The following is a 16,839-nucleotide window of genomic DNA, read 5'->3' as shown; positions in this document are numbered from 1 at the left end:
TAAGTTGTCTACAATTTATGATTACAGCGGCGGCGTACACAAGTATTGAAGTGCATTTTAAAAAACTAATTATAACTCGAATAATTATTTTATTAAAAAAAATTCAGATTCGTATTCAGAGGAACACGTATTATTACCCCTAAAAAACTGACCCCCACTTCAAGTTACACCCCTATAATGGTTAATATCGAGTTTTGGAGAAATTGCCGTAGGATCATTATTTTCGTGACCAGAATCACCTTCAACACTTTTTGCTCATAGTTTCTGAACACCCTGTATAGATAATAACTAATAAAATAACTTAGTTAAAAAATTTTTAGAAAAATTTTGTTGAGAAAAGTGCTTAATTTTTGTATTTGATAGGTCACCACATCCCTAATGGAACCACCAGGGCCGAGAAATTCAACGTTAATGCTGGCCGACACAGAGGCCGAACGGAACAAGTGGGTGACTGCCCTTGCAGAGTTACATCGAATTATGAAAAGAAATAATTTACCGAATACCACCGTATTAGTAGCAAGGGAATTAATCGATACATCCCTCACCTTATTAAGAAGTACCCATTCCGCAGCCATAATAGATCCAGACAGGATCGTTTTAGGTACGGAAGAGGGAATGTACTGCATTGATTTAGACAGAAGCGAAATTGCGAAAATAGGAGAAGGGAAGAAAATATTACAATTGGAATATATAAGCGAGGAGCATTTATTAGTCGTCGTTAGCGGCAAACAGAGACAGGTTAGACTCGTACCTATTAGAGCCCTGGATGGAGACGACGTGGAATGGATTAAAGTGACGGAGAGTAAAGGTTGTGCAGTACTCAGCGTAGGGCCTGTTTTAAGAGCCCCTTTGACGTTTTGCCTTTGTGTATCAATAAAGAAACAGGTAAGTTTGTGAAATTTTGTAAAAAGGTATGAAGATAACGGTGTATGAATGTGTTACCATTATGTTAAAAAATTTGAGAAATCTTTATTTCTCAACATAGTCTCGTTTTAGCTCGAGACGCTTTTGGCAGCATTGATACCCTGTTTATAATGAGAACTATCTAGTTCCTCAAAATAGACATAACCGCAGATTTCCCTCTTCATTGTTGGCAAATTTTTTACCACTTAGCCATTTTTTTAAGTTTGGAAAGAGAAAATAATCCGGGGGGCTATATCTGGTGAATAGAGTGTGTGAGGAAGCAATTCGAACTTTAACTCGTTGATTTCGGTCACAGTGATACGTGAACAGTGGTATTGTCTTGGTGAAACAACATTTTCTTTTTCGACAAATAGGCTGTTTTTTCTTGATTTCATCACTCAAACTCTGCAATAAGTTCACATAATACTTGCTATTGTCTGTACTTTTCATGCTACATATGTTATCCATAGTATTTTTGCTCCAGATCATGAATCAATGTCAGAATTGAGCTATCACATCACGAAAAAGTGCTAGGAAAAATACAAATTTTTTTTTCTATATTCAAATGTTCATTTATGTAGTTAAGACCACCGCCGAATGTGAATCCGCGGTCAGAATTGTCGGTTCTTTGGCATACGGGGGTCGCTGATCACGGATCCGAGGTCAAGTTTGCAAAGTTCAAGATGGCGGGTCCAAGATGGCCAAACAAATTTAAAAAAAATAACATTCGCGCCAAATTTTGTATATGGGGGTTTTCGGGGTCGCTGATTACGGATCCGAGGTGAATTTTGCAAAATTCAAGATGGCGGGTCCAAGATGGCCATGATCAGGAGGCAAAAATACTACGGATAACATATGTCGCATGAAAAGTAGTTTTTGTTTGTGTGGCTGTGTAATCAATGAAAATTATCCCACGCGTGTTTCAAAAAACTAATATTATGACCTTTTGTGCAGATCCATCTGTCTTTGCCTTCTTTGGAGTCGATTCTCCCCTTTCAGTCTATTGTTTTGGCTATTCCTTCGTCTCAGGTGTGAAGTGATGGTCGATGGTTATGAATCGATGCAAAAACTCAGCTTTATTGCTGTGAAACATTGCCAAACACTCGATTGAGACATCCTTATGACACTGTTTTTGTTCCTTTATGAGCAAATGCAGCACCCATGTTGCGCACATTTTTTTTCACGTTCCAATTTTCAGTGAATATGTGCAGCATTTTTTGAAATGCCTACCATCTCTGCTAGCTCGTGCACTTTCAGTCGATGGTCATCCAATACCATTTTGTGGATTTTCTTTACCATTTCTGGCGTGATCAACTCATTTGATCGACCATTGTGATTCGTCTTGGTAATTCATATCTACATTACTGAGTTTATACAGTCTTATGTAGAATCTATTAGTATATGAGTTACTTGTTAATGTAAATGTTGCTTAAGTTTAAAACATGAGTAATAAATATATCTCCACAAACGATATTGCCAAAGAAACATTCAACTTTTCCTCATCCATTATCATCACCATTTTCAAAGAAAATTTGAATAAAATATTACTTTTTCAAAATATCGAAAGACAACACCACTCTTTTAGTGCAAGGATTACATTTCTATTTTCTCTTAAAAAAAAAATCTCTTCAACATGTCGACTTTTCATTGAATAAAAGAATGGTGTGATATACAGTTTTCAACCCCAATAAAATTGGAAGCGTTGCTATGACATTGAGTGTATTTATCCTGTATTTTTAATAATGAAGTGGAACGTAATCATTGGCGGCTCTTGACCTGGGAGGGCGGAAAAATTTAGATACAAAGTATTGAAAAAAGAAAATAAAATATAATTCGGCAGTTTTATTTTAAGTACTATTGAAATATAGGGAAAATGTGTTGAACATTATTTTTTATAGTGAAAGTCCGTTCTTCTGCTTTTGTCCGAAATAAAATTTTCAATTACTTTGCCATTAAGGTTTGATATTTCTCGCACTATTGATTTTCCAATAGATAGCATTACTGTTAGTCTGTCTTTATAACCACTTTAAACTTTTACAATCTTTTAAAAAACACACAAATCAATAGGCAAGTAGCAAAATTTTACACATCTGTACAAATTACGTTTAATAAGAAAAAAAGCGATCAATAGCTACTATTTGGTTATAGTCGGACTAAACAGTATCCAAACTGCCTAGTAAATATACGCTACGTCCACTCTGCCTTTCACTACTATGCAACGGTAACCATGACCACTGCTATAAACACATTACAGATGTAGGAACGAACTATGCAGAGATAACATATTCAAGAGTTTTTCAAACGAATTTTGCAAGTCAGGTTAAATTGACTTAACATTTCTTTGTTAATGTGTTTCATAAAGCCAATCTATTTCATTATCCAGATGACATTGTAAACTAAACTTAATATAAAATAATTATTTCTTTTAGCAAAATTCGTCAGTGATTATTATCTACGAAATAACCCGTACAAAAACTAGGCATCAACGTGTTCGTGAAATTGGTTTACCAGTCAATGTACAATCTCTCCAGCTTCTAACAGATGGTCGACTGTGTGTAGGATCACCATCTTGTTTTACCATTTACAACATTCAGAGTGGGGATCAACAGCTTATATGTAAGTTTAAGTATAAATTTATTTGTTAAATGTGCATAATGTTGTGCAAAGATGGAGGACTGCATGATACCATTATAATATTTAATAGAGTAGCTTTATAATGGACAGTGGTAACAACGGTGTCACAATATTTCGATCGGTGTAGCCACTTGGCAAGTGTCAGAATTAACGTTTAGACTTCAACATTTTAAATCAGTGCCATCGACATCAGAATCTTCGGAAAATTCTTGTATTTTAACTGGATTTTCAATTTCTAGTCCTGAATCTCGATCTTCAACATACAAATTTTCATCTAGGTTCAAAAAATCATTAAGGTTTTCATTATCAGTCAATTCCAAATTCGTGAGATATGTTTAGTTCGTATGCCAACCCTCTTAAACTATAATGACGGTTTGCAAGCACCATTTTCTTCACTTCAGTGATATTTTCTTCATTGGAATACATTGAAGGACTCGTACGCTCGAGTTTTCGATGAAAACTGGATTACTGTAAGTCTTTTCCAACATTTTCAACGATTCAGAACAAGAAATTCCGTTGATAGCACAAAATTTTAGACAAAGTCTTTGGTCAATAACATTATCCATAGTAAAAATCGTGGAACACACTTTTGGTAGATTAGCAAAATTAACAGCTGTAAACAAACTACTTTGACAAATTATGCTCAAACTTCGAGTACAGTGTTACCAACTTTCCATCAAAAAAGAAGTATAAATCTATTTTACGTGGAATTTTTAAATGACAAATTCCGTAAACATTTTTGACAGAATGTACTTCTTTCGAAAGGAAATTTTATTTGCACCAGATTATTTTTTAATATTTTATTACATATTAAATCTCTCCCAAGTGAATTTTGATATTCTCTAGCTATTTCCGAAATTAACTTGAATAAAAAGGTATCGTCTATTTTAGCACTGTTGCATCAAGAAAATCCTTTATATGCAACAATAACTTGTAGTGCCGTCGAAGCACTAAGGGTCGTGGAACTTCCGAGGCACGAATATTTGTTGATATTTGGTACTCTAGCTGCTTATGTTGACCGACATGGTAGGAAGTCACGAGACAGAGAAATAATGTATCCTGCCGTTCCAACAGCTATCGGTATGTAGAATTATAAAAAAAAAAATGTTGAATTAATTTGGCTTTTGTATACCTTTCCGGTTCTTCTTGAAAAAGTACTTGCAGTACATCAAATTTTTAATGCTACTGCATTAAAAATTGATCTTCAAAATCAGCACCGCATTTTCTAATTTTTTTTTGTTTTCAGGATACAGAGACGGTCATTTAATCGTATACAGTGACACTCATATAGATATATTCAACTGTGCAACAGGCGAATGGGTCCAAACTGTGAATATAAAGAAAGCAAAACCATTAAATGATAGTGGTAGTCTTACCTTGTGCACGTTAAATGATTTAGCACATTTGTTATATCTATCCAACATTCATCAAAGTAAGTAACTACGCAGTGCAGCATAACAGAATATCAAAAAGAGAGACTTTATTCCTCGTTCAAACGGAAGGAATATTTGTCTTCGGGAGTTTTATTTTTGAAAAACGACAAAGTTTTCAAAAAATATCAATATATACACAACCATAACATATTATTTATAATGGGGTCATTTTGTAAATGTAATTTAACTATAATATACTGATATTAATCTCAAATACATTTTCAGAAGAGATAATAAATTTAGACAACATTGTTACACTTGATCGTGAAGGCAGAACGGTTCCGAAGACGAGAAGAAGGTTTTCATTAAGAGAGGGAAATCGATCACAACGAATGTAATATATTTAATAGCAAAGTCAAACATTACTATTTATCATATTTATATTTTATAGAAATACAGATAGGCGTTCAAAACTAATATCGGCACCGACAAACTTCAATCATATTAGTCACATGGGTCCGGGAGATGGTATTTCGCGGCAAAAGTTGATTGATTTGACTATGGGTCTAACTGATCAAATCGCCGAACCAAACGCCTACGCTGCTACCGTTCCAACGCCTCAGCCAAGGGTAAGATTTATTATTAACATAATATCTATACTTGAAGTACAGTAGAATTTCGTTCAACCATCAATAGGCTCCGCCATTAGGTAGAAACTCTACTTACCTCTTCTTAAAGTGTTGTATAGAGGAATTTTTTTCCATTCCATTTTTTTTGGTCAGTATGTAAAATTATTTATTTAGGTAACTGCAGTTTTCTTTTTTGTGAATTGGTGAAATAAAAAATTAAAACATGTGCAAAATGTACTGGGTGTGGTGTGGATAATCTATCAAAATTAAACTACAGCTTGCTGATGATATTTGTAATAGAAAAGTCTTATACGAAAAAGTTCTATCTTCACGTTTTTTTTTGTAAATTAAAGTTCATTTATTCAACGAAAATGAAGGCCGACCCTCTGTTATTTATTAAAAACTTTGGAAATGTTTTTATGCGACCCGAGATGCAACATTATAATTTAAGTCTGTATAATCTAATACTGGTAATACTAAAAGAAGGTTAGGTGACATTGTCAAAAAATTTGTGCAGTCGACTGATTTTGTATTTGTATTGAATTCATTATTCACTTAATTATTCTTGCCTTAATACTTAATTTATTTGCCTTCGACAAGGCAAAAACTGAGACCATATGCAACTCGCTCCAAGACAGGGGCACATCGCCTATCGTGGGAGAATGGGTGAGTTCCGCATTGAAGGAAAGGAAGGTTAGTGCCAGTCATGGGGGAACTGTCGTAGGGACCTGGGAGTGGGAGGGGGATGCCCTCAAGGCAGCTGCCTCTCCCCGCTTCTATGGTGCCTAGTGATGGACGGTCTCCTGGAACGCCTAACCTCGGAGGGATACAGTGATGCCCAGGCTTACGCCGATGATGGTGTGGTTCTAGTCGCGGGCCGGTTTTTGGACGTGGTATGCGACAGAATGCAGGGAGCCTGTAGGATCATAGAGAGGTGGTGCGAGGAGATGGGGCTCTCAGTCAACTCAAAGAAGACTGAGATGATCCTATTTACAAGGAGAAGGAAGATAGGTGATTTCAGGGCTCCAACCATGTATGGGAGGCCCCTGACTTTGGTCAGGATTACCCGGAAATCAGTGGCAACCCTCTGGCAGTTAAGGAAGGTAGTTGGCAAAAACTGGGGACTCAATCCAAGGGTGCTTCACTGGGTGTACACGGCGGTGGTCAGGCCGAGGCTACAGTATGGGGCCTTGGTCTGGTGGCCGTGTGTGGACCGGGTGACGGTAGCCAGGAAGTTGGTGAGAATCCAGAGACTTGCCTGCTTAGGTATTACAGGCGCAATGAGGACGACTCCAACTGCCGCGTTAGAGGTCCTTCTGGGGCTGCCGACCCTTCCTACATGGATTATGAGGGAGGTGATGGCGGCATACCTTAGGATAAGGGACGCCGGCGGTTGGAGAGCTAACGGACGCACTGAGGGCCATGCTGCCGTGGCCCTCAGGACGGAGAGGGACATCCCAATATCCGCCATGAGGGTTACAGAGGAAGCAGAGGACCGGCTTAGGTTAGGAAGGAAGTATGTCACCACTTTCCCCTCTAGAGAGCAGTGGAAGCAGGATGGTGATATGTTCTCCCCGGGATCCCTAGTGTGCTATACTGATGGATCTCGGGTAGAAGACGAGTTTTCAGGAGCAGGAATTTATCTGGAAGGCAGCGGCATCCAGGAAAGCTTTTCACTGGGTATGTATGCTACAGTCTTCCAGGCTGAGGTTTTTGCTATTTTGATGGTAGCAAGCAAGGAGGAGGTAAGGAATTGTGCAGAGGAGAAGATTTTTATCTGCTCCGACAGTCAGGCCGCGCTCAGAGCGGTTAGCTCCCCGAGGACTAGGTCTGCCCTTGTCCAAGAATGTGGAGACGCTCTAGAGTCTTTGGCTAGACGAAAAGAAGTAGAGTTGGTTTGGGTCCCAGGCCATAGGGGCATCCCTGGTAACGAGAGGGCGGATCAATTAGCTCGTCTTGGGTCCAGGGGACCTGGACAGGGACCTGAACCAATCTTAGGTATCACACGAGGCAGCATTAATGGGGCCCTCAATAAGTGGGCCTATCAAACTTTAGGTCTGGATTCGAGGAGAAATAGAGGATGCAGGCAGGCCCATAGTTTTATACATGGACCTAGCAAATCCAAGACAAGATGGCTGCTGAGCCTCAGTCGAAGAGCCCTAAACCAAATGGTGGGGGTTCTGACAGGCCACTGCAGACTTAGGAGGCATTTAAGCTTAATAGGAATTGAGGAGGACCCTCTAAGCCCGAAATGTGGCGAAGGGGAGGACACCCCTGTCCACCTTCTGCGACAGTGTGCAGCCTTTGGGAGAATAAGACATAAAGTCTTTGGCGCTGAAGAGCTGCAAGGGGTTGAGGTGAGAGACCTTCCATGGACCAAAATTCTGGCATTCATTAGGGCGTCGGGTAGATTCGAGGGGGGTCAGAGGCAGAGAGTGGTTAGGTGATGGGGTAGGCAAAAAGGGCCCACTTGTGGCCTAATTACCAGGTTGAGGCCGCCCCTTTATTACTACTACTACTAATTATTAAATATTAAGCATCGTCTTTCATCGACCTATCAGTGTTAAAAAGTGAAAGATTCCAAACAAAAGTTTTTATTTTGTAATTCCACGATAGTGGAATAGTAATTTTTATAAAGAAGTAAAAAATAAGAATAGCGTGCCGATTACATTAAAAACGAGATTCTTATTTTTTACTTTGCTCAATTTTTTAGTTTGTGCACAAACTAGTTTTACAATGAACCGAGAAAACAATGCATTTACTATTTCTGAACGTGTCGATATGGTGTTAGTGTATGGTGCAGCCGGAGAAAATGTGCTCGTGGCGACTAGGTTGTACTGAGAACGATGGCCACAATGTCACCCTACATGTGTAAATACAATTTTACAGTGCGTTCAGCGGCTGTGAGACACTAGAAGTGTTATTCCTTGAGGAGAAGGATGTGGTCAGCAAGTGAACCTTAACATTGAAGATGCAGTGTTGAAAAATCTTGACGAGGACTCCACAATTAGTACTCGACAACACGCACAGCAAATAGGAACCTCCTCTCATACCGTGCATCATATCTTAAGGCGCCAGCTGTTGCATCCGTATCAGCTGCAACCAATTCAACAGATTTTACCCCCGGATTATGATCAACGAATGCGTTTTTGCAGATGGTTTTTACCGCAATGTGCCAATCAAGTAGATTTTCTTGCTTATGTTTGTGTAACAGATGAAGAGACATTTACCCGTAATGAAGTGAATTTCCATAATATGCACATATGGGTGGACGAAAATCCTCATGGGATTAGGGAAACTCATTTTCAACATAGGTTCTCGATAAATGTTTGAACTGGCATAATAGGCGATGTACTCGTTGGTCTCTATTTCTTTGAAGGACGACTAAATGGACCAACATATGGTGACATTTTGGAGAACCAGTTGCCTGAATTATTGGACGATGTGGCATTACAAGTTGGGGCACGCATTTATCTACAAGATGGGGCTCCTCCACATAGTAATCGAGAAGTAACGACACTTGAATGAAATGTTTCCTGAGCGATGGATTGGACGCTTTGGTCCTGTGCTGATCACCCGATCTAACTCCAATGGACTTTTATCTTTGGAGTCACTTGAAGTCATTGGTTTACAATACTCCAATTGCTACGGTGGAAGAATTGCAAAACCGTATACTTGAAGCTGCTGACACAATTAGGGGAATATCTGGAATTTGGGAAAATATTCACCAAAATTGGGTGCGTCAGTGTCATGCCTGTATCCGCGCTAATGGGGATCAATTTGAACATTTTCTCTAGAAATGGTAAGTTTTATTACATTTTGTTCCATATTTTAATGAAGTTTGTTTAATGCAAGCAGTTGGCAACTACAGATGCTTACGGATGTGGCTTTGTTTGCGAACTCTTGCAGTAACAACAATGCATTTAAGATAGTAATTACTATTAATTACAGTAAAACTCGGTTATAGCGAGCATTCACGGGAACGCAAAATTTGCTCGTTATACGCGAGTGCTCGTTATAGACGTCGCCGTCGCCAACTATGCTGAAAATTATTGGACACATATTGGACATAGCTGCATTGCACTTGTATTTTTATTTTCAAACATATTTATCTACATAACATAGATACGTATAACTGTAGGTGAGTTACATTACATAGCATTTATTATTAACGAAAAAATTCTGTAATATTTTTCTGCACCACTCTTTTGCTTAATATCTCCTGACTGATATTTCTTTGCAACCAATCAGCGGCATTTAAGAACTGCTCGTTTTCCGGATATTTGAATTCGACGTATGATACTATGGTTTTTAACGCAGAGATGGCTTCATGTGTCGAAGGAACTGTAACCTCATCGCTTCCTGTCTCTTCTTCATAACTCTTCATCTATTGATGGGTTAATCGCTAATTGTGTGATTTGAATTTCATTTGGGAATTCAGCCACTTCGAGATTTTCGTCTACCATCTCGTACTGAACTAAGTCAAAGACGTCAAAATCGGATATGTTGTTATTTCTACTAGTCATAACAAGTTTTTGCGTTCATTTGATGTCATGTGCGTAAAAACTGATTCTACGATAACTCGTTATAGCCGAGATCACTGTTGCGCGGGACCAAAATCAAAGCTCGTAATAGCCAAGCCCTTGTTATATACGAGTTCGTTATAGCCGAACAAAAATACACGTGTTACATAGGGAATTCGGAAGGGACATTTCAATTTGCTCGTTATAACCAAGTGCTCGTTATATCCCCTGCTCGTTATAAGCAAGTTCAACTGTATTATAATATGAAAATATCAATTTTTTTTTAAATATCCATTTTTCTTAGTGTGTACTTTTACATTGAAAAATCCCCCAAAAATTGAGAAGTAACTTTCTATCTTTCAATGATGATTTGTTTACGCGGCTGGTCTACAGCACGTATCTCATCGTACAGTACACAGACAGGACTGTTCCAGAGAAAATATTTTGATCCATAATTGAACTTTAATTTACGAAAAAAAAAACGCAAAAATAGAACTTTTTCTTATAAGACTTTTCTATTACGAATATCGTTAGGAAACTGTAGTTTAATTTTTATAGATTATACACACCACACCCTGTATATGTTTTATTTCATAATCAATTGATTTTACAAAATTAATTTTTCTTCATAGTAATATATGAGTAGTATGTTTAAACTAAATTTTATATTAACATTCCAGTTTTCTTCATAATGCTGTAAATTTAAGAAAAATTAAAATTTTGTATAACATGAAAACGCCTGTTTGTATCTGTTGATGATGAAAAAAACTAAATCTTTTGTAGATATGCAATCATTTCAAGATTTTAGGGAACGTCACTCCTTTTTAATTTTTTCTTTGCTATGTTGTTTTTAAGTCCATATCATCTCACTTAGATGAATGGTGAATGTCACACTGCCAATGTCTTTCTACCCTCGGGTATTGAATGTGGTTAACAAATATCGTACGAACTGCGCAAATGTACCTCACATCAGTTATTATCTTTTTGACATTTTTGTAAATACAATTGATCGATTAATTTACATTAACCGAGAATTTCATTTTTGTCTGGAACTTGCCAGTTTTGGCATGATCAGATAAACAAAGTTCTACCTTGTTATGAAATGTAATATACCGTGAGCGGCAAAAGTATGGAATATATTTATTTAAAAATCAGATGTTCGTTATTTGAAAAATCGCTCGGACCTGTCGAATTTTTATTTTTAGTTGCACATTTTCTGAAGAAATTTTCATTTATACAGGGTGGCCAAAAAAAGTTATGAAATCAATGCCAACTTTTTTTAAATGGAAACCCCACTTTTTGTATTTTTATTCAATTCTCCATGGAATTCTGATAATTTTTTATTTAACATAACCTGTACCTATCTTTAACCGTTTTCGAAATAATGGCGTCTGAATATAGAATATGGAAAATTTTCAAAAATTACTCTCGATACGTAAGGACTGTAACGTCAAAGACAGTGGGAATTGGTGTATTTTCTGCTAAATACATTTTGTTTTTTTTCAAATGTTTAAGCACAGCTAATGAATTTAATTTTTAATTTTAATTTGTTTGGTACAAACTGACAAAGCCAGAACAGAGCAAGAATGATGTGAAATATTCAATAACTATTTATTCTATTCAATACCTAATATACTATTCAATAACTAATAAAATTATACCTAAATACCTCACTTATATTTTTTACATTCATGTCATTGTGTCATAATGATCAAAATAAATCACCAAACCACTTATTTCTTATGGATTTTTCGGATTTGAAGCAACTTTCTGTAAACCACATAAATCTAAGATGGAAAAGTAAACGTAGTTTTATTTTAAAACCAGCTTGGTAAATCTCAGGGTAATTTTTGAAAATTTTCCATATTCTATATTCAGACAGCATTATCTCGAAAACGGTTAAAGATAGGTATAGGTTATGTTACATAAAAAATAATCAGAATTCCATGGAGAATTGAATAAACATACAAAAAAGTGGGATTTCCATTTTAAAAAGTTGGCCTTCATTTCGTAACTTTTTTTGGGCCACCCTGTATAAATGAAAATTGCTTCAGAAAATGCGCAACTAAAATATAATTCAACGAGTACGAGCGATTTTTCAAATAACGAACATCTGATTTTTAAATAAATATATTCCAAACTTTTGCCGCTCACGGTATATGGAGAAAAGTGAAATTTATTTTTCCTTGAGATTTGAGTAAACTTAATTTAGTTATCAGTTAGTAATTACGTTTTTTAGCAAATAACAAAGTCGGCTCCGTTACCACCAAAACATGGTGAAAGAAAGCGACCGGAGATTTCAAACCCGATACCGATTAGAACGACTTTTCCCGCTTACAATGGTGCAAAAAGGGCAGCCCCTCCTCGACCAAGGGATCTGCCGCCGGCATTACCAAGACCCTCTGATACTTCGCCGTCTCCAGATCCAGCAAGCATTGGCAGTATGTCTTCTTTACATGAAATAATCAAGGTAATAACACTTAACAACCCATATGAACATATGCATGAACCATTTTAATGCAGTGTATTTTCTAAGTGCAAGTTATAACTTCAGGATATTGTTCTTTGGATCATTTTAGACGGAAAATCCTTATGCAATTTATACAGTTAACGAATTAATGTCCCAAAATTCGTTTTGCACGATTTAAAGAAAGTGGTAGTAAACATTTGAATAAATTACTAACACGACATTTGAATTTAAGACATAATGGGTTTTTCATTGAGAACGATATGATTTTAAAATGAAATAAAATTAAAATTATTTCAGATACAACCGAACTTTTTATAATTATCTTAAAGTACAGTCAGTAACATTTATGTTTTGAATAACACATTGTTTAAACGTCCACCTCGACTTCGTCTACATGAGCAAATTCAACGAACCCAATTTTCGGTGACTGATTGTGCAATAAATTGGGCGTGATCTAACGAATGCAGCGTTCAATGTCAATCTTAATGCATCAAGTGTTTGTGGTCTGTTTGCATAGACCTCAGATTTTAAATAGCTCCAAAAGAAGTAATCTAAAGGAGTTAAATCACAGCTTCTTGGAGGCCAGTGAACAGTTGCCTTGAAATTATCCTTTCGTCAAACTTTTCTTGCAATACGTCGATAGTTTCATGAGCAGTGTGACATGTGGCACCGTCTTGCTGGAACCACACATGCTCGAAATCAAGTGCATCTAAATTTGGCCACAAAAATGTCTTAACGTCTGTCGATATCGTTCACCATTCACTGTAACTGCATCTCCTACCTCATTTTGGAAAAAAATTGTCCGATTATGCCACCATGCCATAAACCGCACCTTCTCTTCTAAGGCTTCTTGTGATTCTGTTGTGGATTGTTTTCACACCAAAAACGGCATTTTTGCTTATTAACATATCCACTTAACCAAAAAGTTGTTCTAAACTTCAAGTAGCAAATTCTTGATGCCGACGATGATTCAATGACTTAAGTTCTTGGGTCAAAACAATCTTATACGGGTGTAAATTCAAGCCTTTTTGCAAAATCCACCAAATTGTCGTATTTGTAAGCCTTAACTGTTGAGCACGACGAGGAATTGGTAAATTTGGATCCTCTGCAACACTAGCTCTTACAGAAGCAATATTCTCAACAGTTCTGGCATTTCGACGTCTTTTTACATCGTAAAGAGTAAAATTATTTTCAAATTTCTCAATGATGCGACGAATGGCAAGCAAAGAATTTGGACCAAAGTTTTCGCGAAGTGTGTGATAAGTGTTCACAAAGGAACGTCTATTTTCATAAAATCTTTGGATAATAACCAAACAAAATATTTTTGACATCATTTTTCATTTCAATATATTACGAGAATCGCAAAATTTAAATATAGGGGGCGGGAAAATAGGTTTCTATTTTTGGCGATTATCGCAATAATTTTGACTAACTGCGCATGTGCAGTCCGTCCAAATATTTATTAGTGTCATGTAATCTCACTTCCATTACCAAATTATGATAAGCGCCTAGGGGCCAAAAAACTGGTAATCTGCACAGTGAAAATGAATAGCTGAAGCTTCTTAAAACACATAACATTTATGTAATGTATATTTTTTATAAAAGAGAATTCTTCGTTTTTCTACATTAGTAAAGTGAAAAGTTGAAAAGTACTTTAATAAAATAGGCCTCCAGTCATTCCTTTTTTAAGATCATTTCTGGCTTCTTTTTGTTTTGCTTATAAAATACCAAGCGTATAACAATCTTCTGTGCTATTGACAATAAATAACATAATAATAATCAGTTATTTATCACATTCATCGTTGAAGAATGTTTATAAATGAATGTCTGATCTTGTCTGATGTTCTGCGTATGTAATCACAAAAATGTGAGTTTAGGTTATGTTGTTTAATTTTATTTACTGTGGCCCAAGAATATCTCAAATTTGTGACTGTGGCCTATGGCATGGCATGGCAAGGCAAGTAACACAAGAAATTTAAAAGTAACTAGTTTTTGCGTATGTACATGAACGAATGTTACATTTTTGTCACATAAATTGTAAAATCGTTAATCGCAACTCGCAAATTGCTACTCCATGATCTTATCTTAAGTCTCACCATTTTCACTGTATAGATTGGTTTTTAAAATCATATTATTTATGAAATCTTTGCTTTGCTTATAACAAATTGATTCAAATTTGGTGTGGTGTTAACATTTACACATGTGCATAATTTACTGTAAAATTAACAAATTTTTGTAGGTCAGTGGCATAGGAATGGGTAGTAAAGCGAAATTTTTTTACCCCGATTTCTATGCCAACGACCTAATAATTATTTGGGATTCATTTTTAGATTCCGTGGACAATTCTACATAAATAAGGTATACTTGTTGATAATCGGTATAGTGTATCGTTTTACCGAAAATCTCAGTTGAATGATAAGAAAATCTTGAATATTCATCCATTTTTTTACAAACAGTAACTAATATTTCAAATCTTAAGAATAAAATGGCAGTTCCTGATGACAGATAAGTCTATTATTGCTTAGTTGTTTATTCATGGTAATCATTGTGTACGGATACTGTAATGGACGCACAGCACAGATTTAAAATTAATATGTAGGTGTAATTTTTTAAAGGAATTATATATGTTTGAAACAAACGGACCGTTGAATGAGCAACGATACCTATAATTGCTTCAGAATGACACAAATGAAATTTTAGAGCAGGTGCCATTGAACATGCTGTCCGCCGCACTGAAGCACAACAAAAAAATGAGCTCAGAGACGGAATTCACCACAATATGAATGCAATAAATAATACACATGGGATTATATTTAAAATTTACTAGTCGTTTTGCCGATGTAGAGACATTTAATATTGTTTAAAACCACACCAAATTTGAATCAATTGGTTATAAGCAAATCAAAGATTTCAGAAATATTACGATTTAAAAAACCAACCAATATGGCCCTGTACAGTGAAAACGGTGAGACTTAGACCTTTGCTTTATAAGGAAATTTTGAATTATTTATCGAGTTCTATTTGTGGTTAATGTTTGATTCACTCGAACTGAAACACCCTGTATATTACAAATCAATAAGTGCAGACACTTCCTTAAATATGTTTTATACTTTCAATGCTTATGCATTTCACCTTCATGTCACCTAGATCTCGACATTAGTGTAAAATCTTGCAGTTAATTATTATTAGTAATTATTTGAAATTGATTGCAAATTTAACTTTTGCTTCTTAAATAGCTCCACTTGAAAAAAATGCTCATAAGCGCCTGCGGCACTAAGTCTATTGATAACACTCTGTTAAAAAATTGTAAGTCTATTAAGTTTCATTAATGTACATCAAACATCTCTGGAGATATGTGTTTAGATTTTTCAAAAACCGTGTATTTCGGAAATGAAGCATTTTCAAACCACGTTTATGGGAACATTTTTTTAACTTGATGTTCACTACATAGCTGAATTTTGTTAACTTTTTTTTATTTTAAAACATCCGCCGGTTAGGAAGTCTTAACTTTTGTTGTAATAACACCTATATTAAACCCACCCATACAATTGATACTAATAAAAATGCAATTTTTTAGGGAACAGAGAATAGAGGTAGTCCTCGTCACTCGATTGCCAGTAACAATAGTTCCAATCTGTCAACACCCCCGTCTCCTCAAGCGGACCACCACAACAGCTCAAGTTACGATAGCTAAAAACTGCCATTAATCAGCTGTAATTTACCATGCATTTATAAGGAAAATGTTATAAGAAAAGTGAGAATATAGTCGTTGACTGATATGTAGAGTGACCAGTAAGAAAAAAAATTATGCAATTGTACACTGAGATTTGTTTGATGTTGAATTTTTTAAAAGAAACAATGGATACTTTACATGTCTAGACTGATTAGTTACCTCAAGTTTTAAAGTATGAAAAATTATTCAAACAATAAAAATTGATATTATTAATATATATTTAGATTTTAAGATGGCACTTGTACTTATTTTTATGTACATTTTGTGAATTATTTTTTTTATTTTGTTTATATTTTATTAAGATTGTAAAATAATCCAAGTCAATTAAGTGTTGTAATATGATTTTATCCTCGAGCAATTCTGAATAATGTAACGTTTCTATTTAGGTTGCATTATTTGACTTCTCTACTATATTTTATATTTATATCTATTTATTTGTTTTAAAATTTTAACTAACAATATATAATAGTTTATTAGTATTTTATTAGAAATATAAGAAAAAAAAAATTAAATATTCATATATTTATTATATATAACCCATGTTTTAGTACAATTATATTAATTTTTAAGAAAA

The 16,839-nt window shown here is 35.6% G+C and overlaps 1 protein-coding gene across 1 annotated transcript in view; it reads left to right on the top strand.

The window, feature by feature from the left end:
* LOC108915744 (serine/threonine-protein kinase Genghis Khan) overlaps positions 1-16,716 on the top strand; it is a 57,701-nt gene extending 40,985 nt beyond the window's left edge. Inside the window, exons 21-28 of the mRNA XM_018721865.1 lie at positions 364-885; positions 3,333-3,519; positions 4,429-4,617; positions 4,784-4,969; positions 5,196-5,304; positions 5,362-5,539; positions 12,302-12,532; positions 16,110-16,716. Of these exons, the coding sequence (XP_018577381.1) occupies positions 364-885; positions 3,333-3,519; positions 4,429-4,617; positions 4,784-4,969; positions 5,196-5,304; positions 5,362-5,539; positions 12,302-12,532; positions 16,110-16,226 (1,719 nt within the window). The 3' untranslated portion in view covers positions 16,227-16,716. The remainder of the gene's footprint in view (positions 1-363; positions 886-3,332; positions 3,520-4,428; positions 4,618-4,783; positions 4,970-5,195; positions 5,305-5,361; positions 5,540-12,301; positions 12,533-16,109) is intronic.
* The last annotated feature ends 123 nt before the right edge of the window (positions 16,717-16,839 follow it).

The sequence above is a fragment of the Anoplophora glabripennis genome, unplaced genomic scaffold (assembly GCF_000390285.2).
Source record: "Anoplophora glabripennis isolate ALB-LARVAE unplaced genomic scaffold, Agla_2.0 scaffold1330, whole genome shotgun sequence".
Classification (NCBI taxonomy): domain Eukaryota; kingdom Metazoa; phylum Arthropoda; class Insecta; order Coleoptera; family Cerambycidae; genus Anoplophora; species Anoplophora glabripennis.
Note: the sequence above shows the minus strand (reverse complement) of the source record. Positions and strands in the feature narration are given on the sequence as shown.